Source organism: Tamandua tetradactyla, chromosome 6, assembly GCF_023851605.1.
Source record: "Tamandua tetradactyla isolate mTamTet1 chromosome 6, mTamTet1.pri, whole genome shotgun sequence".
Lineage (NCBI taxonomy): Eukaryota > Metazoa > Chordata > Mammalia > Pilosa > Myrmecophagidae > Tamandua > Tamandua tetradactyla.
This window is the reverse complement of record NC_135332.1, coordinates 143,795,013-143,821,642: the sequence shown is the minus strand read 5'-3', so window position 1 is coordinate 143,821,642 and position 26,630 is coordinate 143,795,013. Positions and strand designations below refer to the sequence as shown.

Below are 26,630 nucleotides of genomic sequence, written 5' to 3'. Positions count from 1 at the left end.
TGTGTATCTTTCACCCAATCAATTAATCTGTAGGAATTTATTCCAAAGAAATCATCAGATAAGTGTATAAGACACATATACATTCCTCATAGAACAGTTTACTGCCATAACAAAAATAGAAAATAACCTAGATGTCTATTGACTAATGTTAAAATAAAAAATGGTAATATACAATTGTTTAAAACAGTCAAGATTTATATGTACAGATATAATAAGACAGCTATTCTATATAATTAATAGTTTTTTAAAAAGGCAGGTTATTGGCTATTCAGTTTACCTCTTCTAAAAAGCATATATTTACTCATTTTTCAATTGGGCTATTTTTTTTTTTTAACTGATTTGTAGGAGTTCTTTATATATCCCTGGTATTAATGTTTTGTTTGCCATATGTAGCAAACATTTCTTCTCAGTATGTTAGCTGTCTTTTAACTGTAGTATGATGTTTTTTGCCTGCATAAATGTTTTATATATGTGGTAAAAAAAACTATTAACTTTTATGTACTCATCCTTAGATAATTATATATATCTTCTTATAGTTTCTTGAAACATTTTTACGTTTAGTTTTTTTTTTTAACCTTTAGCATCTTGATCCTTCTGAAGATCACTGCTTTATGAAAAAATAGGGAAAGTCTACTCAGCCTGACTATTAACCAGGGTAATACAAATTAAAACAAGAAATAGAGTTTTTCATTCATCAGATTAGAAAAGAGACTGATAATATCTTGAATGGGGAAGAGGAAGGAGAAATGGATCCTCCCATAGGTGGTACAGAAGAGTATAAATTCAGTAGTTTTGTAAAGGATAGGGAGAAGGCAATGAATGTCTATTAAAAATTTTATATATCCATACCCTTGGAATCAGAGAGGACATCTGTAGAACTCTATCTTTGAGAAATATTTAAACAAGAATACAAAGGTGTCTAAGAAGTTGATTGCAACATCATTTGAAATACTAAAAATCTGCAAAAAATAAAAGTAAATAACGATCTGTAGAGAAATGGTAAAATACGACTATACCATGACTCCTGCATAGAATACTACACTGTTAATAAGAAAAATAAAGAGCATCTGATGTGCTGATATAGAAGAGCCTCAAATTTTATTGTTATGTGAATAAACAAATAGGACACCAGGTTTAGTATATCCAAAAAAAACCCTAGTTATAAACATATACACATATACACATACGTGTGTGTGTGTATAAATGTACATTTTTTAAGGTATTGGAGAAATACACATCAAACTATTAATGGTTAAGAGGGGAGAGGCCTTTTTTGGGGGAGGTTTCTGAGGATAAAGGTGGGCCTTTCTGTTTTAATCTATATACTTCCATACTACATGATGTTTACAGTAATGAGAATGGGATTACATATTATTTTTGTAACTTTCACAAAAGAAGAAATAAGGTGACAAAGGAAAATTATAACCCTGATTATGTAAGAAAAATACACAAATGTTTAGATATATATAAGTAAGGAATATTGCTAAATTTATCACATAAAGAATACTGCAAGTGGAACTGAGTTTCTTCAAAGGACAAATTATTACATCTTCTTCCTTAATACTAGAGAAAGCATCAGTTTTATGGAAATTTCTAAAACTATAAGCTCTTACTAATGCCTATTACAGAGAGTCTTAACTTTGGAATCAATTATTGGAAGGGAGGGCAATGTATCTTTAGGATGAATTAAGAATATATAATATTTTTATATGTGTAGGAAAAATACTGATATGTGAACCTATAAATTATTCAGGGCTGAAGACAAAATAGGACTTTTTACCTAGCATCTATAAAAATTAAAATAAAGAAAAAGCACCTGAAAAAGATATTTGATGTTCTGCCTCATCAAGATATTAATCGGGTTTTGTGCATGCGCTTCTGTCTTGGTGGAAGTTAGAGGGCTTGGCCATTTGGCACCCAACATAAGTCTGCCCTTGGGGCAATTACTTGGGGAGATAATTGGCAAAAGCAGGAAGCAGGGCAGAGATAAGGAATTTAAAAAACTGTAAAAGCCTAAGAAATCTATCCAAAAAAGCTAAAATTTCAATGACTCCCAACAGAACAGGGCAACTGGTATAAAATTGTATTATAGGGCTGATAGGACAGAATACCTGAAATTAGGAACCACCAGGAAAATAGAGTTTGCACAGTTGGTGAACATTGAATACTGCAGCAGGGCTGGTGATTCCCCTCCTAGTTTTGGCTAAAATCTTTATTTCGGACATGCCTGTAATCATTGTGGCTATATGAAGCAGCAGTAGCAGCAGAAAGGTATGTCAGAGTCTCAGAGATACTTCACAAGTCACCATTTAATCACTTCTGCTCTGATGTTTAGATCATACGGGGCATGACTTCTATACATCCTGTACTGTCTTTAAGTTCTCCTTACTTCCATTATCAGGTCTAGAAAACAGGATTCATATTACATATTTCCCAGAGTCAATATCCCTTGGAAAGCACCAGATAAACTAGGATTAAAGGAGACAGTGAATAGAATATAAACGGATTGACCAATAGGGATGACTGCTTCCTATTGGAAAATCCTCCAGATTTTGTCAGTTTTCTTCTTCATACTTAGTAAATATCTATTTCTTCAAATAGAGGGAGCACTCAAAAAGAACAGGCTGCTGCTGATGTTGATGAGCTTGTTTATGCTGTTGTCTCTAAGCCTAGAAATAGAAAAACATACTTTGTGAGGAGTAACAGGGTGGGAAATGAGTCAGAATAAATGCCAGAACTGCTCATAGCCATAAATACTGCTCAGAGTGAGTTAGAACTCATTTCTCAGACAAAGTTGCAATATTTGTTTTTCTTCTGGATTGACCTAGGCTTCAAAAGAAAATATTTATCATATCATGTCACAAGGAACACCCAGCGGAGACTCAGGAAGCCCCAATTCAGATTTCAGATAGATCAAGGAATTGCCTTTAATGAAGACTTGATTTAGATTGTATTCACTGTGTTGTATATTACTTTGCTCTTGACAAAAATCTTATTTTCACTTAACAGCTTAGGAGGGTTTTCACTGAACCTGATAAAGGAGGTCTTTTGTAGTGGTGCTTACTAATTTTTTTTTTTAACCCTTAGCAAACATTCATAAAGTTAAGTATGCTTTTGGTTACCATTTAAATTAAATAAAATATAACATGATTCAGTACAGCTGACCCAAAATGAAACTTTGAAACTGAACTCACTTGTTTTTTTTTTTCAATCTTCTACTTATCAAAAATTTATGTTTTCCAAGTTCACACAGAACAGTGGAATGCTACAGATTTTGTAAGCTTTGCTATTATTCTGCTTTGTTTCATGGCAAAATATCACAGGATATTTTTCATAACTAAATTGAGATTTTTAACTACAGTTCTAAATAGAACATATTTTCCCCAAAATTTCAGTGATGGCAATTTCATCTTTTTAGACTAAAAATATAATGGAATTCAATTACTTTTACACTGGGTACTTCTCTAAGTTCTACCCATCATAGAGACAAAAAGATTTAATATTTTTTGCAATAAGAATGAAGAACTCTAAAGTTTAAAATGCCTAGTGCCATAAGAATCTTATTTCAAAGTTAAATACAGATTATAAAGAGGACTAGAATGTGACTCTGAACCAACATCATTTTCCTCCATAACCTTACATCTCCTCTCTAATAGCTATTTTTATCAACTACAGATTATAATGGAGTTGATAATCACACTTCTTTCTTCTCTCTCTCAGTTTTGTGCTTAAGAGCACCTATAGAACTGCATTACTGAGGAAAGGCAGAAAGAGAAGTCAGCCCAATCGTTATCTTCCCTGGCAGTTCCAGGCAAAGTTTATTTGGGGGGAGAGGGGGAAGGAGATGCAAGCAACTGCAGTCACAGTGATGTTTTTAGTCTCGATTCAATTTCCTCATCCTACTGTCTTCTACATTTCTGTAGAAAATGAGTGTTAACAAACACGGAGCACTATCAAGGAGACCAAATTTCCCCAGGGTAGGGAGTTCCTATAAACTTGTGCTACTGGAAAAAACCTATTAATTGAAATTTGAGGAATAACAGATAAACTTTTTATTAATTGGGTTTTGGTATATGTCATTTTAATTGTGTTTTTTCTCATCAAGTACATAGTTTATCAGTCATCTTACTATCACTGTTAGCTTCTTGCTGCATTAATCTCAGCCTGTTGCTGCTTGCAATCCTGTATAACAAAAACTTATTTTCACTTGTTCAATATTATCAATAACGTCTGAAATTACATTGTGCTTTAATTCCCAAGCCTACGGATGCTAATATTAGCATTACTGATAATATATAATTTAAATTTTTTTTTACAAACTATTACTGTAAATTCAAATTTCAGTAACTTTTTGCTTTGATGTCATAGTGAGCTGAGTTTCCTTTCTGATAATACCTAAACTCTTCAGAAGCACACAATAAACACTTGTACAATGTAGCACTGTAAATATCCTCAAAGGTTTATTTCTGTCTATTTTATCTGTTCCAGAAAGTTCAGAAGAACTACTGTTTTTTTCTTTTAAGAAATAAAACGCTATATATTTTATTCCTTTGTTCATGAAGACTTCGATGACACATTATTTTAAGTCACAAGCATACCCCAGTTAGCAAAATCAACTAAAAAACTATTTCTAAATTCTCTGGAAGCAAGGTAGGTGCCACCGTCAACTTGTGGCTATCCAGGCATTTGGCTAATTCCATAAACTTCTCCCCCTGCTCTGTTTTGTACCTACTCTGTACCTTCTAAAATGGGAAGAGGAGGAGATTTCCTGTTTTGAAATTCCAGGTCTGCAGGCCATAGCAACAGGGAGAGGAAGGGATAAAAATGGCAGTTGGGATGTTTATCTGGATCCATTGGTGCTTTCTTTTAGAATTAATTCTTCCATTATCTTGGTAGAAAGAAGTTTACTCTTTCTACTTAATGAAGTTGATATGTGAAATATCATTTCAATTAATTCCTTTTATTTTCTAGATTGTTCTGTGGTGTTCTTGATCTAGTGCCTATTTGGTTGTTATGTTAAATTCTAATGTAGGTTTCAGACATTTTACAAGATAATCTTTGAGTGAAATTTAGTGTAAGTAAACACAGAGTACAGTCCAGTAAAACACCTATAGTCACATATTCTAACAAGGTCAACTTAATTCCTACTATAAGTCTCTTTTCTGCTGCAAAGAGGTACCCGAAAGCCAATCAGTACCTGTAAATGATCCCCCCTTTTTAATTCCCAATAATATTGATTAAAAAATAATATTGATTAAATGGGTGTCACAAAGGCCATGATACTAATCTTATCTGCCTGTTTAAAAAGGAGGATTTATTAAGCTTTCTTACTACTACTACTAACTACAAAAGCCCCAATTTATAGTTTAATAATGCTTCACATTACAAGGCAGTTTATAAATATTACCTCATTAGATCTCAGAGTGAACCACTTTGGTATTATACCCATTTTAGAGAAAAGGGGGCTAAAGCACAGAGAAATTTAGTTAGTTACATCAAAGAGCTTTGACATGAGAGCCAAGACAAAAGTCAAGTTTTCTGTATTGCATTTATACCTTTCCCCATTAATCTTAATTCCCTCCACTGGCTGGGTCATTTTTTATTTGATCTTCTGCTACAGTTCTCTCTGAGCAACACACTACCGTCCTCTCACATAAGAGACCTACCTACTTGCTGATTTCTGTCAAAGTAATACTTTCATTTCACATTATTTGCCAGCAAGAAGTGTTCTTAGCAGCTAAATTTTCAGATAAATGTTCGAGTTGTGATCATTATGACATTAGAGTCACAGGTTAACTTTAAACCTTTCCAAGGATATTAGCAAAACCGTTAATTCTAGAGAGACATGTAATTCAATCCTTTTCTTAAAGTCACAATAGCTAAATGAAATCAAGGTATGATTTATGAGGTGCAAGAAGTCAGTTTATGATTTTCCAACTGTTGGTTTACTCAAATGTCTTTGGCACATTTTCTGCAAAGCTATCACGAAAGAGTAAAGAAGCTAATTACTGTAACTGAAAAATTTCAAACCACAATAGCTATAATTGCACTGAAATTAAGTACATTTTTTGCCAAATATATCATATATTAAGGTATTAAAAATAACAACAAAAGCAAGAACAATACTTTTAACATTCATTGAGCCCTGAGCCACACACTTTGCTAAGAACTTCACAGATATCATTCAATTGACGTATCAACCCTAGGAGTTGGTAACTCCCCCCATAGGAGATGGTATTATCCCCATATTATAGATATGGAAACTTCCAAGAGAACTGATACAATTGTTTTCACATTAACTTCTTTGTTAGTTCCTAGCACACATATATGAGAAAAGACGCCACACTGACTGTGTACTGAGGAAGTGGGGGGGTTAGTGAAATTCCCTCAGAATTGTTCAACTCCGTCACAATTGACCAGATGGCACAGTCTTTTCTTCAAAAACAAACAAAAAGCCCCAAACAAACAAGAAGAAAAATGATTTTTTGAAGCTGCCTTGGGCTGCATAGTCAAGATATGAGGCAATTTCAAATCTGGATTCTATTACCTTAAACAAAACAAATACCAATTTTTAAATATTTATAAACACAACTAATACGATTATGTTAAAAACAACTACATACATCTTTATTTAACTGAGAATTGCCAATAATACAGCTGCTACATGTAAAGGTACTGGCAGAAGACCTTATTCTGTTAGAGGTTGCTCCAGGTGGGAAGAGCATGGAAAAGCTCCTTGCAACATTATTTTAATAATTTTAAAATAAACCCTAACTCACATATATATTATTTATTTGGACTAGCTAGAAAATAATTTGAAGTAGATTATTAATATTAATAGGCATAAAAATTCAAGTTTTATAATTTAGTCTTTAAATTATATGGCAGTTCTAAATTATAAGGTTCAAAACATAGAGCTCTATATACATTTACAGGTAAAATTTGCATAATTCAGAATCACTAAATTATGCATATTTGGGAGTATACTTTATGAATAATACTTGCAAAATTACATTCAATTTGTGTCATTTTAACTTTGTTTGGGCTTTCTAAAATAGATATAGGTATAGATACAGATCCCATTTCTCATCTATTTTGGGTAGCATGTCATATAGATCTTAGATTTTACATACATATGTATATATAATTTATATGTATATCTAAGTACACATAGATTTAAAAATTATATAAGTATATATATGTATGTATAGACACACAGAAATGTGCTAGAGAAGGCAGGGTAATAAAGGTAGCAATAAATTTCACAGAATTTCTTCTTCTAATTTGATTTGATAATATTTGAAGGTAAAGCCCTAAGAAACTCTTTCTATGTAAGAACATAATTGTCACCCTTTGAGTACTGGGCATGTTCTTTGCTTAGTGGTGACAAGGTTGAGAATCAAGTTCATGCTGACATCTCCCTGGGGGCACTAAATATTCATTACAATATATTTAATTGATGTGTACTCACAGATATTCAGATGCAAAGGTGTCACTTTTGGATGGAATACTGTATTAAGTTTCTCAGAAAACCAGGTCCTATTTAATGGGCCAGAATTTTTCTTTTTTTTAAATATAGGATTTTTGGTAACAGTCAAATTGAATAAGTACACTGCAGCTTAACTCTCAGGCTGATAAAAATTCTTGAAAAAATGCAAAAAGCAACTACTTGAGGGGTCCGAAACAACATGGATTGGGGGTGGAATCAAACTTGTAGATATGATTCATACAGTGGTCAGTGTCTTGGATTTCTTTTTCCTTTTTATCTTGAAGCTTTGACTTGAGGCGGGCCCTAGTCATGGAGCTCCAGAAGGACCGTCCACAGGTAAAGACATAGGCAAAGCTCCAACAGAAGCCCTGTCAGGGAAATGAAGCCCCTACCGTTCCAGGGGTGTGGTGGAAAGTCTGCTGTTGTTTTTAATTTCTCTTTTTTTCTCTCTTGGCTGTAGCCCAAGGGTGGGTCCGGTATATGGGTTGGGGGGGCAGGAGGGTGGGTGGAGAAGGGGGAGACTATGCTGCTGTGGCAGCAGTGACACAGGCATTTAAGATTTTAAGCAGCTGTTCTAACTATGCTTCATGAGGTGTAGCTAACAGAAAAGAGAAACTGAAAATACGAAAAAGAACCAAATGGAAAATTCAAAACTGAAAAAAAAACAAAGGAAATTATCCAATCAGAAGAATGGGGAGGAAAAGCCATGTTAAAAAAATGAATAGATTCTCACGGATTGGTGGGACTATACAAAAAAATTTAACATTGGAGTCCCAGAAGGAGAGCAGAAAGAGTTTGGCACAAAAATATGTGAATAAATAATAGTCAATACATCTCCAAATTAAGTAAAAAAAAAAAAAAGCTCAGAGAACTGTAAATAGGATAAAACCAAGCACAGACACATCATAATCAACCTGCAGACACCCAAACATAAAGAAAACAACCTTGAAAGCAGATAAGAAAAACAACACATAGGGAAATTTTGATTGGCATGACCATGGATTTCTCATCAGAAACCACAGAAGACAGAAGATGGTAGAAAAACATATTTGAAGTGCTTAAAGAAATGTCAACCCAAGATATTATAACCAGCAAAAATATTTTTCAAGAATGAAAGAAAAAAAATTCAGGTGAAGGAAAACTTGAAGAATTCATTGCCTGTAAACCTGCTATAACAGAAATGCTACAGGAAATTCTTAAGGCTGAAGGGAAATTATACCAGAGGGAAACTATGAAACTGGGGGATGAAGGAAGAGCACAGGATAGGGTAAAAACTTCAGCAAAAAAAACAAAAACAAAACTTTAAAAAGTTTTGCCCTCTTTAAACTATCTGAGATTGTTGAAAGTAAGGATTAATTCTTATCTGGTGGGGTTTTTAATGTATATAGGTATAATAATATGACAATTATAAATGGGGAAGAGTAAAGGGACTGATATGACTGTAAATTTTCTACATTTTCCTTAAGTGATAAAACATCTTTAAGTAGAACTGTGAAATACTAGGTACGTATGTTAGAAACCTCAGAGCAAGTGCTAAAAAAATACTACAAAAGAAATATAGCTAAAAAAGGCCAGAGATGAAATGGAATATTAAAAAAAATTTGAATTACTACTAATAAAATATAATAAATTTAAAGGATCGTCCTATTTTATTTCTTTTTCTCTAAGTAGCTTTCTCTAAACTTTCTCAAACAACTCATACTAAGGTTTCTTAAATTGCTTCTTCCGAAGTAGATGTTACAGCTTATTTAACTCATTTACGTGTTTCACAGCCCTCTGTGGCAGAATTTCTATTCTCTGCTAAACCTCCATCATTAATCTTAAGTGTGATTATTAAATAAAGCAAGGCGTCTGAAGGCAGGAACCGGGTCTTAATTAGTTTCCTTGGCATCTTGTGCATGTCTGATAAACAGCAGGTGTTCAAGCTGAATGAACAAATGACTATTCCCAAAGACAATCTGAATGTAGAAATGAAAGCACTGTAGGGATAAGAGCTTCATTCTAAAATAGTAACTCAAGTTGATTATTTAAGAGTTTCAAAACCGTGCTGACCAATTTAAAGTAGTCATCTTGAGATATTATACCCATATTCCAATAACACTCAAAGGATTTTAAATACCTGCTTTCAGAATATGAATATGTCAAATGAAACCAGATCTTTACAATTTAATGGTAAAAATATTTCAGTCTTTCTAGACTAGGCAAGAATGCTTGCCTGCCATGCCAGAGGACCCAGGTTTGATTCCCGGTGCCTGCCCATGTAAAAAAAAAAGAGGGAATAAGGTTAATAATCAAGTGGATCTTCCTGTTTTTAGGACCCTAATGAATTACAGAATCAGAATTTCAGAGATGATCAAAGCCTTAGAGTCTTTTGTGCATGAATTATTTAATAACATTCTTACTGGCTTCCCCATTAATTAATAAGTTAAATAAAATACTTGGCAAATGCTCATTTTAAATTTACATAAAGATATATTATTTTATCTTTTTAACAGACTATCTTGAAAGACTGAAACAAAATCCTCTCTATACTTTTTGTTCTATATGATTTCTACTTAATGGAATATGAACACATGCAATAATGGTTTATGACTTACATAGATAACAATAAATAATTACAAGCCATCTTGTGCTACGAGTTTTTTATTTCTTTTTTAAACCATCAAACTTTTTGTTCTCTCAAAAAAGTAAACCCAGTATCTCCCTAACAACATCAGGTACTTCTGAAATCCTGAAATGGTTCAGATAGAAGTTAAAATTCTACTGGCTGGCTGCCATTTGAACTACTACATAGAAAATGATTTGTTTTGATTTCCAGAGAGAGAATGAATGCTGAAAAAACATATAATGTGTTTTATTTTGTTTTAAACTTATGATGCTTTGAAGTTTTCCTTGACCTTACTTAGAAAGTTAGCTTCATGATAATACCCATTTTGTACCTCCCACAAAAAGACACTGCAATGCCTCCCCTCAGCATGGGATGTGACATCCAGGGGCAAAAGTATCCCTGGCCATGTGGGAGATGATTCCCAGGGATGAGCCTGCCCCTGGAACCATAGAACCAAGAAAGCCTTCCTAACCAAAAGGGGGGAAAAGTGTACAAATAAGATATCAGTGGCTGAGAGAGTTCAAATAGATTCGAGAGGCTACTCTGGAGGTCACTCTTATTTCAGTTAGACATTGCTACCTATCGTACCTAGCCAAACCCCAACCAAAACCATTCCTGCCAATCCTAAAGAACACCTAGGGCATTATATAAGAATGTACAAAGGTTCCATGCACTAGGATTACTTTCCAGAAACCTGCAACCTCCAGATGGGTACCTGAACCAGATAAGTCCTGAAATGCAGAAGGGCCAGACTCTCTATAACATTAACTAGTTCCATCCCACTTCCATATTATTGACAGCCCTTTCCAACATAAAAAAGTTATAATGGACACAGCCCAAACACCCTTAAAGAGTGGGAAAAAGATCAAACATGATGGTGGAGTTATATAGAGAAGGGAGGGTTTAATAAATGAGTATGGATGCTGAAACATTATATTGATATTTCTTTTAGTTTCCAGTCTTAGAGCAGCTAGAAATAAAAACTTACAATTGTGGAATTGTAACCCATAGCAAACTCTGAAATCTGTTCTACAACTAATTGTTGTGATGTGTTTTGAAATTTACTGCTTTTTTGTATATATGTTATTTTTCACAAAAAAGAAAAAAAAGACACTGCAATGACTACCTTAGAATCCAAAAATGGAGCTGACCATCCATAAGTTATCCTCTCCCCTCTCTGAGTGAGTGTTAACATTACAACCATTCATACTTTCACTCCCTTTTGTCTTATTCATAAGGTTATTATTTCACAGCTTCTAAAGAATACTAGAAAGGAATAGCATTTTTTTCACAGTGGAGGAGTGCCACATGAAGTGTTTTCAGATAGATAACTAAATCGGTAATGGAGTTTGGAAAGTTCATTCAGCAGACCAATTTAAAACAGAAATTTCCCAGTTCAGTTTTTGAATAATAACAACATTAAATTTACTAAAATTTGTGTATTTAAAACACTGCATAAACCAGTTAGTGTTCCACTAATATCCAAATATGTGCTCTGGAATAGCCAACGGAAAAGTGCATTTTTCAAATTTAAGTAACAAGTCAAAATAAAATTTAACCTGACAGGGTAGTGGCTTAGAGATGTCAGCTCCCTGAAGCCAAACCAGTATAATTAAAAATTTTTACCAAGGTATAAGCATGGGGAAATGAATTCCAAATTACAGAATGATAAAACTTGAGAACTGGAATGGAGATTGTTAATATCTATTATAATAATCTCATTGTACAGAGAAGGAAACAAGCCCAAAAGAGGTGAACTGCTTAGCTAAATCAGTTTGCTAATTAATGGCAGGGCCAGTATTAAATTTCAAGCTTTCTGCTTCCTAGTTTGGTAATCTTTTTATCGTATAATAATGGAAATTGAAGCAGTGACATCAAACATTCATGAGGGTCTACTAATTGCTAGGCTCAATGCTAGATACTTTCTTGAATTATCTCTTTTAATCCTTACAATCACCCCATGAGTTTGAACTTAGCTTTGCTGTATTACCAAGTCACAATTTGAACCTAGCTTTGTTGTATTACCAAGAGAGGCTGTACCGTGCAGACGCACAATGGGGACATTTAACATACATGATTTCACCATACAAAACATGGAGACAGCTGGCTCCACTCATATATCCCTGGAGTCAAGGGAACATGAGATGGAGATGTGTATATGCAGTTCTTTCACTCAGCCTCCACTGTCCTGGGTCCCTCAGAGTGTGAGTCATATTAGTTAATATTAGTCATATGACAGCTAAATATAAGCTTATATAAATAGAAGAAACTACTTTATGTGATAATAAAGCAGAAAGATGGCAACAAGTCTTGGAAAAAAATCTATCCATACTGAACTTAATGATTGACTTTATGTTCAGATTCCGAAGTGGTATTTCCTGAAAGATTTACTAGGGTAATTTTGTTTATACTAGATTTTCACTTTATGCACTAACTTTAGAATCTAAATTGTATGTATAAAAGTTAAGAGTCTAGATTCCGAAGTGCAGCAAATCTTGGTTTTGTATTATAGCTCTGTTTATTGCTACGACTGTGATCCTGGGCAAGTTACTTAACTTCTCCAAGTCTTAGTTTTCTCATCTGGAAAATGGGTGGGAATATAAATTTCCCATAGTGTTATAAGGATGAAATGAGACAATACATTTAAAGCAGTTAGTACAATGCCTGGCACAGACCTTAAATAAACAAATGCTAGTCATATCCTTTTTAAAGCCATTGTATACATATATATTTTTTCCATTGAGTATTTTTTATTTTATTTTTTTTATTTTTTTTTATTTTTTATTAACGGAAAGAAAAAAAAAGAAATTAACACAACATTTAGAAACCATACCATTCTACATATGCACTCAGTAATTCTTAACATCATCACATAGATGCATGATCATTGTTTCTTAGTATATTTGCATCGGTTTAGAGGAACTAGCAACACAACAGAAAAAGATATAAAATGTTAATATAAAGAAAAGAAATAAAAGTAGTAGTAATAGTAAAAAACAACAACAACAAACAAACCAACAAGCAAACAAAAACAAAAAAAACCCTATAGCTCAGATGCAGCTTCATTCAGTATTTTAACATGATTACTTTACAATTAGGTATTATTGTGCTGTCCATTTTTGAGTTTTTGTATCTAGTCCTGTTGCACAGTCTGTATCCCTTCAGCTTCAATTACCCATTGTCTTACCCTGTGTCTAACTCCTGCTGAACTCTGTTACCAATGACATATTTCAAGTTTATTCTCGAATGTCCGTTCACATCAGTGGGACCATACAGTATTTGTCCTTTAGTTTTTGGCTGGATTCACTCAGCATAATATTCTCTAGGTCCATCCATGTTATTACATGGTTCATAAGTTTATCTTGTCTTAAAGCTGCATAATATTCCATCGTATGTATATACCACAGTTTGTTTAGCCACTCTTCTGTTGATGGAGATTTTGGCTGTTTCCATCTCTTTGCAATTGTAAATAACGCTGCTATAAACATTGGTGTGCAAATGTCCGTTTGTGTCTTTGCCCTTAAGTCCTTTGAGTAGATACCTAGCTCCATTGAGTATTTTTTAACACTAAACTTCCTGGTTTATTTTTTACACATTTTAAAAGAAACATTTTTACAGAAGGACAAATTTTTAAAAATGTAATTCTTTGTCTAGGTGATATATTTCCATATTACAAAACTCAAAAGACATAAAAACGTTCATAGTGAAGTCTCCCTAAAACTACCTCTGTCCCTCAGCACAATTTTCTTGACAGACATTAAATGTTATTAGTTTCTTATAAATTCATATATATATACACACATACATTCACACATAAAACACATATACAGACAAATATAGTAAAAAGGTTTACATAGTCCAGTGTTGTTTTTCCTTTTTAAAATATTTTTAATGCCATTTTATTGAGATATATTCATATACCATAAAATCATCCAAAGTAAACTATCAATGAAAGTCACTGTATTTTAACAACTTGGTTTTTTTTTTTGGCTTTTTGAAAATTTTCCCCAAAACCATTAAATTTTTTTAAAGAAATATGTTCATGTATATTGGTAACTCCTTAAATATTCTGATAATGTAAATGTACAAATAGGTATGCTTTGTGTAGGAAAAAGTCATTCATAAGAAGATTCTGTAATGAATGCTCTTTAGAAGATATAGAAGTCTTTTCCCTCCTATATGCAATTCTCTCATACTGAATGAATCTGGCCCATGACTGTAACTCTAGTGTTATTCACTGAAATTAGACTCCACTTTGGCCTACATCAAAGAATTTTTTCTATTTTTTTACATGGGCAGGCACTGGGAATTGAACCCAGGTCCTTTGGCATGGCAGGCAAGCATTCTTGCCTGCTGAGCCACCGTGGCCCGCCCAGATTTTTTTTTTTTAAACAAGAAGCACATTTTATTATTTCAACTTAGAAACTGATTATAATTAAAATATACGTTTTTTGGATGAACCTAGATAACTTTGCTGAACGCAGGTTCAGAAGAATAAGTTTATACTGTATAAACTGTACTGACTTAGGAGTATGTCAGTAAAATGGAATGAAGCAGATCTTAGTCTTAAAATTTAAGTATGGAAACAAGCCCACCATTGGCAGTTCATTACTTGGACTCTTGCTTGCCTCAGCTTAAGACAGTTTAAAAGGTATATACAGAATATGCTTAGACTGGGCTTGAAGTAGTCAAGAGTTTTTTGTGATCTCTGCTCATCTGCAAATGTATGTTTGTGGAGAGGTCACAGCTGTTCCTGTTAGCCTGTTTCCCCCTCCTACTTTCCTCTGCCTTTTTCAATATCTCTCAGTAGGGGTTACTGAAATCACCTCTAAAGCTGGGCCTGTTCAGTCAATTCTGGTTTAGCAATTATAACTGCAGCAGAAAGAACATAAGCCAGAGCTTGGAATTAAGATTTATTTCTCTTAATCTTGCTTTTAATTTTGTCCAATGACAAGCAAACCCCAAACAGGTATCAGGTATGAAGGCATGAATCCTTGAATCCTATAATAGCTTCCACTACCCTAGCACCCATCCCCATTCTCCAGTGGCCCTGAAGTATCTATTACATTGTAGGCAATTCAGAAAATACCTGAGAATGTATGAGGAAGGAAGTTTTTAATGTTTAACAACTGGCTCTCAGAATAAGAGGGTTGATTTATAGCATTTGCCCATGTCTGTGGTATAAATACTCCCACCATGGTAAATTTCAAGTTACCAATAATTTAACAACCACCTTGCAAAGTTCCTGAAAATTTAACATCCAGCTCTCATGGGCCTATCTGAGCCAGTTCCAGTACACTATTGGAGAGTGGGCTTGCAGGTATAACCTTAGGTTATTCTTCCTTAGCAACTAGGTAAAATTTCTAAAGCAGGGAACTTGCAGTAAACCTCAAGAAGAGCCTAAAGGTTCCTTTGATTCTTCTTCCTTAGGTTGAATCTGGATCCCCACACCTGCCATCTACTTTCCAGAGCACTGCTGTATAAAATGATCCTTCTTAATGTCAAGAGCAAATCAACCTGGCTTTCTGATTAGACTAATTTTCTAAGTGCCCCACTGCTGGCTTCCACTTGCTAGATGCGACCACCCGATACCAAGTAATTGGGCCTAAATTACAGTAGGCTTAAAGGGGCCCTCTTTGAATTCTGATTCTTAGATGACCTACTTAGCCTCTCCAGCCTTTCTGGAAAAATTTCCACTTCTACATTAATTCAGGGGAAAGGTCTCTTATTACACTTTGCTTCCTCTTCCTAAGTGCCATATAATTGATATAATATAGGATGCTTTCACATTTTAAGGAAGATATGGATGGGGCAGCAAGAGCTGGTTGGTCAACACCAGTAATAAATGTGTCCATTGTAGATGTACAAAAAATATTTAATCACATTACTTTATTAATTAATCTCCATCACATTTAATATTATACTGTTCTATTAAGATGATTATATTTAAAAGAATACCCAAAACACTGTGTAATATACATGCCAGGGGAACCACAAAGAAAGGTTTTAAAAATATACAGAAATAAAAATGAGAAAGGGATTAGTCAAATACATCATAAAAGATCAGTATTTGGAAAGGTTACAATAAAAGACAAGAGTAACAATTAAAAAAATATATGACATATAAAAATCAAAGGACAAAATGACTAAAGTAAGTACTGCTTTTATAGTAGTAACACTGAATACTAATGGCTTAAACTTCCCAATTAAAAGACACAGACTGGCAGAATGGATAAAAAAAGCACGGATCTTCTTGGTTACAAGACATTCACCTTAAACCCAAAGATATAAGCAGGTTGAAAGTGAAAGGCTGGAAAGACATTCCATGCAAATAGTAACCAAAAAAGAGCTGAGGTTGTTATATTAATATTGGACAGAATAGACTTTAAGTCAAAAGCTGTTATAAGAAGCAAAGAAGAACAGTATATATTAATAAAAGGGACAATCACTAAGAAGAAATAAGGATCATAAATATTTATGTACCTAACCATGGTGCGCCAAAATACATGAGGCAACCCAATGGCAAAACTGAAGGGAGAAAAAGACATCTCTACAATAATAGCTGGAGACTTTTATACACCACTCTCATTAACAGATAGAAGATCTACACAGAAGATAAGGAAACAGAGAACTTGATAAATGAACAAGACCTAAGAGACATATACAGAACACTGCACCCCAAAAGAGTAGGTTATACATTCTTCTCAAGTGTACATGGATCATAATCCAGGATAGATCACATATTCCATCACAACACAATTCTCAGTACATTTAGAAAGATGGAAATCATACAAAGAGTCTTCTCCAAAGAGTTTTCTCTGAAAATCCACAATATGTGGAAGTTAAATATCACTCTCCTAAACAATCAATGGGTCAAAGAAAAAATTGCAAGGGAAAACAGTAAATACCTTGAGAAGAGTGAAAACGAGAACAAAGAATATCAAAACTTATAGGATACATCAAAGACTGTGCTGAGAGTGAAATTTATAGCTCTAAATGCTTACATTAAGAAAGAAGAAAGGGCTACAATCAAAGACCTAACTGCACACTTTGAGGAACAAGAAACAGCAAACCAACCCCAAAGCAAGAAGAATGACAGAAATAACAAAGATTAGAACAGAAATAAGTGAAATTGAGAATGAAAAAAAAAAACAATACAGAGAATTATCAAAATCAAAAGTTGGTTCTTTAAGGGGGAAAATTCAACTTCCCCAAGTTGAATTCTTAATAGTCTCACAAGCAGTGCAGACAACCAAAGCTATAGGCTGAGCCCCCAATCTTGAGGTTTGTTCATATGAAACCTAACCTCGCAAAAGATAGGTCAAGCCTACTTAAAATTAGGCCTAAGAGTCACCCCCAAGAGAACCTCTTCTGTTGCTCAGATGTGGCCTCTCTCTCCAGCCAACATAACAAGAAGACTCACTGCCCTCCCCCTTTCTACGTGGGACATGACTCCCAGGGGTGTGGACCTTCCCGGCAACATGGCGCAGAAATCCTAGAATGAGCTGAGACTCAGCATCAAGGGATTGAGAAAAACCCTGGAATGAGCTGAGACTCAGCATCAAGGGATTGAAAAACCTTCTTGACCAAAAGGGGGAAGAGAGAAATGAGACAAAGTGTCAATGGCTGAGAGATCCCAAACAGAGTTGAGAGGTTATCCTGGAGGATATTCTTATGCAGTACGTAGATATCACCTTGTTATTCAAGATGTAATGGAGAGGCTGGAGGGAACTGCCTGAAAATGTAAAGCTGTGTTCCAGTAGCCATGTTTCTTGAAGATGATTGTATAATGATATAGCTTTCACAATGTGAATGTATGATTGTGAAAACCCTGTGTCTGATGCTCCTTTTATCTACCTTATCAACAGATGAGTAAAACACATGGAATAAAAATGAATAAAAGGTGGAACAGATGTTAAAATAAATTTAGATTGAAATGCTAGTGATCAGTGAAAGGGAGGGGTAAGGGGTAGGGTATGTGTGAATTTTTTTCTGTTTCCTTTTTATTTCTTTTTCTGAATAGATGCAAATGTTCCAAGAAATGATCATGATGATGAATATGCAACTATGTGATGATATTGTGAATTACTGATTATATATGTAGAACAGAATGATCAAAAGTTAAGAATATTTGCGTTTGTTTGGTATTTTAAAAAAATTTAAAAATTAATATTAAAATGGTTGGTTCTCTGAAAAGATCAATAAAATTGACAAAACCTTAGCAGGACTTACAATGGAAAAAAAAAAAAAAGGAGAAGACACAAATAAATAAAACCAGAAATGAGAGGGGGAACATTACTACTCAACCTAAAGAAATAAAAAGGATCTTAAGAGGATACTATGAACAATGGTATGCCAAAAAATTAGACAACCTAGATGAAACAAATTCCTAGAAATATGAATAACCTATACTGACTCTAGAAGAAACATAAGATCTCAATGTACCAACTACAAGCAAAGAGTTTGAATCTGTCATTAAAAACCTCCCAACAAAGAAAGCACAGGACTGTACGGCTTCAGAGGTGAATTCTACCAATCATTCCAAAAATAATTAATACCAACCCTGCTCAAAATCTTCCAAAAATTTAAAGAGGAGGGAATACAAGCCTAACTCATTCTTTGAGGGCAACATAATCCTAATACCAAAGCAAGATAAAGATAGTACAAGAAAAGAAAATTACAGACCAATTTCTCTTATTAATATAGATACAAAATTCCTCAAGAAAATACTTACAAATTGAATCTAACAGCACTTAAGGTATTTGACAAAATACAGCACCCTTTCTTGATAAAAACACTTAGATCACTAAAAGCAGAAGTAAACTTGCACATGATGAAGGGCATATGTGAAAAGCTCACAACTAACATTATACACAATGCTGAAAGACTGAAAGTATTTCTTCTAAGATCTGGAACAAGATAAGAATGCCCATTCTGTTCACTACTGTTATTCATTTTTGTATTTGAAGTTCTAGCCAGAGCAATTAGGCAAGAAAAAAGAAATAAAAGGCATCCAAACTGGAAAGGAAGAAGTAAAATTTTCACCATCTGCAGATGACATGATCTTATATATAGAAAGCCTCCTCTCCCCCGCAAAAAATGATGACAAAGCTACTAGAGTTAAAAACAAATTCAGCCAAGTGGCAGAGTACAAGGTCAACACACAAAAATCAGGAGTATTTCTATATACAAGTAATGAACAAACTGAAGAGGCAATCAAGAAAAGAATTCCATTTACAATAGTAACTAAAAGAATCAAATAGAATGAATTTAACCAAGTATGTAAAGGATGTGTATGTAGAAAACCTACAAAACCCTGCTAAAAGAAATCAAAGATGATTTAAATAAGTGGAAGGACATTCCATGTTCATGGACTGGGAGACTAAATATCAAAATGACTTATAGAGTCAATACAAACCCAATCAAAATTATTTTATGAATTATAACAAATGTATAACACTATTATAAGGTATTAAAAATATGGTATATGGGAAAATACATCTAATGGTAAACTATGGACTATAGTTCATTGTACTATATTAATATTCTTTTATCAGTTGTAACAAAGGTACTAAACTAATGCAAATCATCAACAATGGGGGTATATGGGAATGTTGTATTTTTCATATGACTTTTCCATAAACCCACAACTTCTCTAATTAAAAAAATAAAAAATAAATCAATCATAAGGTATTAGCATAATCTTCCTATACCCAATTACTATTGTTACATATCATCATATCTTAAGAAATGCCCAGAAAAAAGTAACTAGCTCAACAAAAGGCTTATAGATGATGCTGTATGAAGACAAGCTAAGAGAATTAGTTTAGGAGGCTAAGAGGAAATATTTTGGGAATCATTAAATAAACTTAGGATATAAACTGAGTGTTTCCAAATTTCAGAATTTTAGGACAAAAAAGTTGGATTAATATTTGTCTATTTTTTCTCCTTCAAGCCATTCTGTACATTATCACAGGAGTTTATTGTTCTAAAATTAAAATTTGAGGGGATATTGGAGTCTTCTGCATTATATTTGCAACTTTCCTGTAAGTTTGAAATCACTTCAAAATAGAAAGTTAAAAAAAAAGAATACCAAAACAATAAATATCATCTTCTGAGGTTTTCCTTTTTTTATCTGAATAGCTGCATTACCATGAAAAACATACCTACGGGCCATTAATATGGAAAAAAGCTATGCTTCTCAATCATTCATAACTGAACATCTCTACAGGCAAGAAAGAGTCCCTGTTGCATTTACCTCCTGAAACAAATGAATATTCAGAGGATGGTAAGAAGCTAAGGCTAAATCTCAGTATATTTTAAACATTTACTTACTTAAACATGATTCAACTGTGGAATATGAATTTCACATATTCTGTAGAGCAAAGAAGTCTTGTTTGGTCTGTCAGCTGTTTTCTGTTTGATCAGTCTTGAAACTTTGGGACTAAAACTTATTAGTAATGATAAGAGTTGTTTAGCACTTCAGTAAATACGAAGGCTCTTACCTGTACATTTGTAATCAGAGGCGACTCCCTTAAGCCCAGCATCAAAAATGGATATTTCCACTCGCTGCTTTCTGTGGTGACAACTCAGCAGCAAGGAAGGCTGGGACACAATCAAGTACAAAAAAGGTTCTAGCTTTAAGTCACCAGTTCCTCTTCGTCCGGGCTGCCGAACGATAGTTATACCAAGTGCTTGTCTAGCAGATGATCTTGTAGATGCATGAAGATTTTCAAGAGAGAGAACACCTATTTTTTTCCCTGAAGGGAAAGAAATGCTACTGCTCAAGAGATCTTCTGCTGTCATTGTGGAAATACTGGTGTGGCTGGGCTTAGCAACATCTTCAGAATCAATATCTGGTTGATTTAATGAACTGTTGCTTGTTTTTTCATTATTCTTCTGTTCCTGTGATTTGGATTTGGGTAAGGGTGTACAGGAATAGGTCATTAGTGAGATTCTACTTGCAGTAATAAATATGTCAAAGGGTATAAAATTTAAATTTTTTACAATTGATGATTGGCACGAGGGACGGGCAATGCGATGCTGACTGGTACCCCTGGGTTGCTCTATTTGTACTATTCTGATTTTAACACTGTCACTGCCAATCCCACTATCCTGAGCACCACTGTAACGAGATGAGGTCTCAGCCATGCCTCCATCAAATGTATCCATTTTCTTCTGTTCTTGTTTCGAGAACTGTAAGGAAAAAAAGAATAAAATATTTTAAACTTGTTACATTCTAAGTGATGGTATATAATCAGCAATTATTAAATAATGTTATAGAAAAACGTTAAAAAGTGAATTTAAAAAATGTAATGTGTGTAACTTTTTACAGAATAAAAACAAAGTAGGTGTCCATTCAATTAAAATGCCAAGGAAGCACTGACAAAAAAGTACTCAAATACACTTTTGAGTGTCAAATTTCTTTCTTTGGTTTAATACAAAATTATATATATATATATATATGTATATAATATATCTTTTAAAGAATTATATTAGGATTGTTTGCAGTGATTTCCCAAGTAGTACCATAAAATGTTTCTATGAGTACGGCTGGTTGAAATTATATTTTGGTTTGGGGTAGTTTATGTTACATTGTTTACTATTTTTACTACAAAACTGCTTTATAGAGTTTTGGAGAGAGAGGGAGAAAAATCAGTAGTCCTAAATTAAGAGTGACAAATTATAAGGGACAAAGAAAAGTAAGCTAAAATAAATGTCTGACATTCAAAAAAGATCTTTATTTTCCCCTACTACCACAGCGCTTGAAACAAAGGTAAATGTATGAGACCAAGTAAAATGTAAGTAATTAAAATTTTTGAAATTAGATTTATCCTTTGTGCACTAAAGGCCTCCAGTTCTCAAATTTTTCTGTTCAATGACTCCTTATGTAAAGAACGAAGAACAACTTGGAGGTGGTAACAATTATGATCACTTTGGCAGCATAACTCCAAGACCTTTAGTTTGATTCTTTGCTCCCCTCTCTTACATCTTCCAACCAGCAAGTTTATGACTTGCTATTTGAAACTTAGCTATTTCATGTGTTTGTTCATCGAAGTAACAAAGATTCATTAAAGGAACCATGGATGTTGGAGATTGAATTATGTCACCCACAAAAGGCATGTTCTGGTTCCAACCCGATTTCTTGCGGGTGTGAACCCTTTTGTAAAAAGGAGCTTTCAAGGTGCTATTAGTTAAGGTGTACTCAAACTGAATGAGGGGGAGTCTTAATTCAACATGGCTGAAGTCCTTGTAAACAAAGGAAATTGGATATGGAAAAGGAAGCCATAGGGGAGTCAAAAGAACCCTGAAGAAGGGAGATGATGCCACAATGTGCACTGTCAAGGGATGGAAACACCAAGGAGCCCTAAAGAGTGCCAGCCAACCAGAAGATACTGACCCTGGAAAGAAGCAAGGCTTCTTCTAGTCTCTGAAACCACAAGTCAATAAATAACTGTTAAGACAACCCATTGTATGGTATTTGTTTTAGCAGTTGGGAAATTAAAACAATGGAAAAGCCATACGAATAGAAGAAAAGAACAACCCCCACCTTATCACCAGACATAACCAATTCTAATATTTTAGCACAATTCCTTTTAATCTTTTCCCCTATCTATACACAGTTCCCCCCACCCCCACTTTGTGGTTATAATAATGTGGTAGAGATAGGTTTGTAACCCAAATTTTTAAATTTTTAAAATGCTAATACACTTGTATTAAAAGGTGTATAATATTTCATTTAGCGTTAGTAATAATTTTTTTCAATCATTACCATATAACTGAACACTCATGTTTTCAATTTTTACTAGCATAAAAAAACTCAGCGACAACCATCTAATAATATTTCCTTAGGACAGTATCCTAGGAATAGAATTACTAGGTAAAAGGTATGAAAAATTGTAAAATTCTTAAACATTGCCATGACACCTTTCCAAAAGGCCATACTAATATACATTAACTCCAGCAATGGAAAAATATCCTCCAAAGTACTGGAAAGTGATTATCAGTAATATAAGTTGCTTGTCAGGGACTTAATTATAAAAATGTAAATAACCACAACAACCAAAACAACAACAACAAAAACAAACTATTAACTCTAAAGAGTCACGTAATAACAGTCATTAAATATTTTCAAATAATTGAGTTTTAGGTTTTTGAGGAAGACATGCTTTATTGGAAAAATCCAGTCTTAGCCACTTGCAACCAAAAAACCCTTATCCCTGTTGTTTGAAGACACTGCTCATTTTAGCCATTCTATCTATAAAGTGCTCAGTCCCTGCCTGGAGTGTCCCTTCTGAGCTAGCCATAGCTGGTAAACATTTAGTTTTCATCAAAATCCAAAACAAAAGACACTAGTCTGAGAATTGTTCTTTCAGTCTTTCCTTCTTGGTGTTCCTAGTACTTCACTCATACTTCTATTATAGGATGTTTTGTATTCTATTAAAATGTTCTGTGGAGGGAGGAGAGATTGTATTAAAATAATACACAGACTTTTGAGCGAGATAGACTTGTAATCAATCCAACATTCTCTGTTTGATTTTGGACAGATCATAAACCTTTACAAGGTTATATAATTTCATCTGTAAAATGGGGATAATTCCTACCTCAAAGGATTATTATGAGGCTTCAAAGACCTAATATACCTTACAAGCCCAGCATATTGCCTAACATACATTAAATACCCATTAACAGGGAGCTGCTATGTAAATGTTTTTTATCAGGTGAAGAACTGCTAGCAGGACTAAGCCAAGCCTTTTGCTTCAGTGTATTCCTAAGGAGCAGCCCAGTACCTGGGACACTGAAGGGAATATGCATAAATGTCTGCTTATAAATAAGATATACCTATTTCTTATATATTATTATTAAATGAAAAAAGGTGTTCTGTGGACTAAAAATTACATGATTTCAATATTGTTAATATGTTCATATATTTGGATTAAGACTCCCAGGAACACTGCATTCTTTAAGACAAAGAATTCACTGTATTCTTTCCCAGACAAGATTACAGACTTTCTCTTGTGTCCTCATCCGGATGATGAGGACTTTAATACTTAACTCATAGGGTTGCTGCAGTACTAAATGAGTTAATGTAGTGAATACAAATAGTAGGCATTCATTAAAAGGTAAATTAAAAAAAAAAATCCTCTTCCTTGTGAAGACTTCCCCAACCCCTCCAGTTAGTGCTCATCTTTTCAGTTTCCATAGTTGTATAAGAAACTACATTATTATAAGCACTTTTCACACTGCATTCTATCTCAAAGATTGTGAGCAATTCAAGATAATATTCATATCAAGAACACAAGTTTTATAAACTATTTTTAGTTTCTCAATTAGGAAATGCAATCGCAATTAACTACATGAGAAAATACTTTCTATGCATAGAGCATTATAATTTCTTCTTTTGATTTACAGATTTGCATTTAAGATCTAATCTCTCTCCTTTAAAATGATTGCATTCCTCATTGGTGTTAACATGGATAAACAAACCACTTGTGGGAAAAGAAAAAGAAATTTAATGTCCAGTCTTATTATGTGTTGAGATTGTCACATTAAACTCTAGAGAATGTCAAGTAGTGTGATCTTGAGATATAAAAAACCAGAAGGGTAGGATGGCAGCTATCAGCTTGGGTCACATGGATTACTGTACAGAAGTCAGAAGGTAACTAATTCTAGTTACTTCCGAGCAGAATGGAATTTGAATCAATGACCCAGAGATGAAAGGCTCCGACTTTCATTGAAAAAAAAAAAGTTCAGCTTACCCAGTAGTAAAGACTACATTCTTAAAACTGGGTAAAAGCCAAGAGTTCCTCCACTTTTCTAAGCTTCCAAATTATTTGTAGAACTGAAATACATAAGCTGATGTTTTTTGAGACATATTTAAAAAACCAGTAGTTTGTTACCACTCACTGCAGATTTATCAATTATATTGAAGAGTATCTGGTGAGAAAAGTTTTATATTTAATTATGTGTGCTGGGCCTTAAGCTAGGGAATCTATTTACCATTCCTTTATAGAAAAAAAGAGTTCACAATGTAATAATAAATTTGAAAATAACTTTTGCTTTAATTGTTCAAAGGGACCAACAATTGCAGAAAAACAAAAGGCACTATCTGCTTGTTGTTAGTGAGTACAGCAGAAACATATATCTCTGGCCAGTACCGGGACATCAGTTCTCCCACTCTTTACCTAACTCATTTAAAATGAACAATAAAAGTTTTCTTTAATTAGCTACTGGTGTGCATTAACATGATCATGATTAAACCATAAAAACCAACTGTACATTACTCTGGTCCCCTATACCATATGTTTTGAATTATTCTGTTTGAAAATGTACTTTGCGTCCCTTTTAAAAGTTCGACCTTCTGCTTTCAGAGAATTAAATGCATATTACTGTAGTGAAGAAGATAATGTTTCAGACCTCCAGGCATATATTAAACACACTGGCAGCACTTGAGACAAAATGCTTTACTTATTAGATACTTCCTATTCTAAACAGTGTCATCAAAGGCTAAAAACAAAATCCATATAAAAGCTGCACAATGCTTCCACACAGAACCTGTGCCAAAATCCCTGTACTTTCCAACTAATGAGGAAAGGATGTGTACTCTTAACATATGAATGTAAGATTTTCCAAGCATTCACTTTAGGAAACTAGGCTATTGATTCCATATGGCTTATGTTAAATGAAACTGTATTGGTAAAATAACCTTTAAGATATCTGGCATGATAACTATAATTAAACAATATTCAAAGGACTAAAACAAAAGGGAATTTGGTTCCACAATGCTAATTAAAATAAAATGAAAAAAACACAGCATGCCATCTATGAAGATAAATTGTTATTGTTTCAGAACCATTTAGATACTGTTAAAATATACTTTTAGATAAAATCTGAAAGAGCTGGAAAAATATTTGTGGCTTAAAAACGGATAGTTTGGTGAAAAAAAAAGTATAGGACTCTGAAATTTTATGCAGAGATAACAGCTTTAAAGCCTTGAGCACAACCAGATGTAACTTAAATCAGAAGAATTCTCCAGTTTCACTATCAATGGGTTTCAATATGAGGTTTTCAATAGCTAGGAATACATGTCAAGTTGATAGTTTACCTCTTAGATCATTTCAGTGCATTTTCCCAGCCTTGCATAGCTATACAAGGTACAGATATTAACATTATGGAAAAGGTGCTGAAAGCTGTACCAGTAGCAAGGGAACTGTAGCTAATTCCTCTTTTTAATGTATTGAGGTATTAGGTAAGTTTAATCACTTACCCTTGGAGTCTGGTAAGAGCCATAGTAACTGAGGGGTGGTAGCTAGAACCATACTTGTGTAATGTGACAATACCAAAGAATGCATTAAAATAATTTCAAATGAAAGTAATAATAGGCTTTTTAGTAGTATTTTGGAATAGAGCTTGATTGTAACTTCTTGTTCAGTCTTAACAACATTTTATGAGTACATTAAAAAGTAAGCCTTGTTCATTTAAATCCTGCAAATAAATGGATATTTAATTTTCAAAAGAAAAATGAGAGTTAGT

At 33.7% G+C, this 26,630-nt stretch overlaps 1 protein-coding gene across 8 annotated transcripts in view; it reads right to left on the bottom strand.

Annotated features, from left to right (window-relative positions):
• The window catches only part of VPS13B (vacuolar protein sorting 13 homolog B), a 1,000,970-nt gene that overhangs the window by 243,979 nt on the left and 730,361 nt on the right, over positions 1-26,630 (bottom strand). For all 8 annotated transcript variants that reach the window (XM_077167321.1, XM_077167322.1, XM_077167317.1 and 5 more), the window contains one exon: positions 20,603-21,293. In XM_077167321.1, the coding sequence (XP_077023436.1) occupies positions 20,603-21,293 (691 nt within the window). The remainder of the gene's footprint in view (positions 1-20,602; positions 21,294-26,630) is intronic.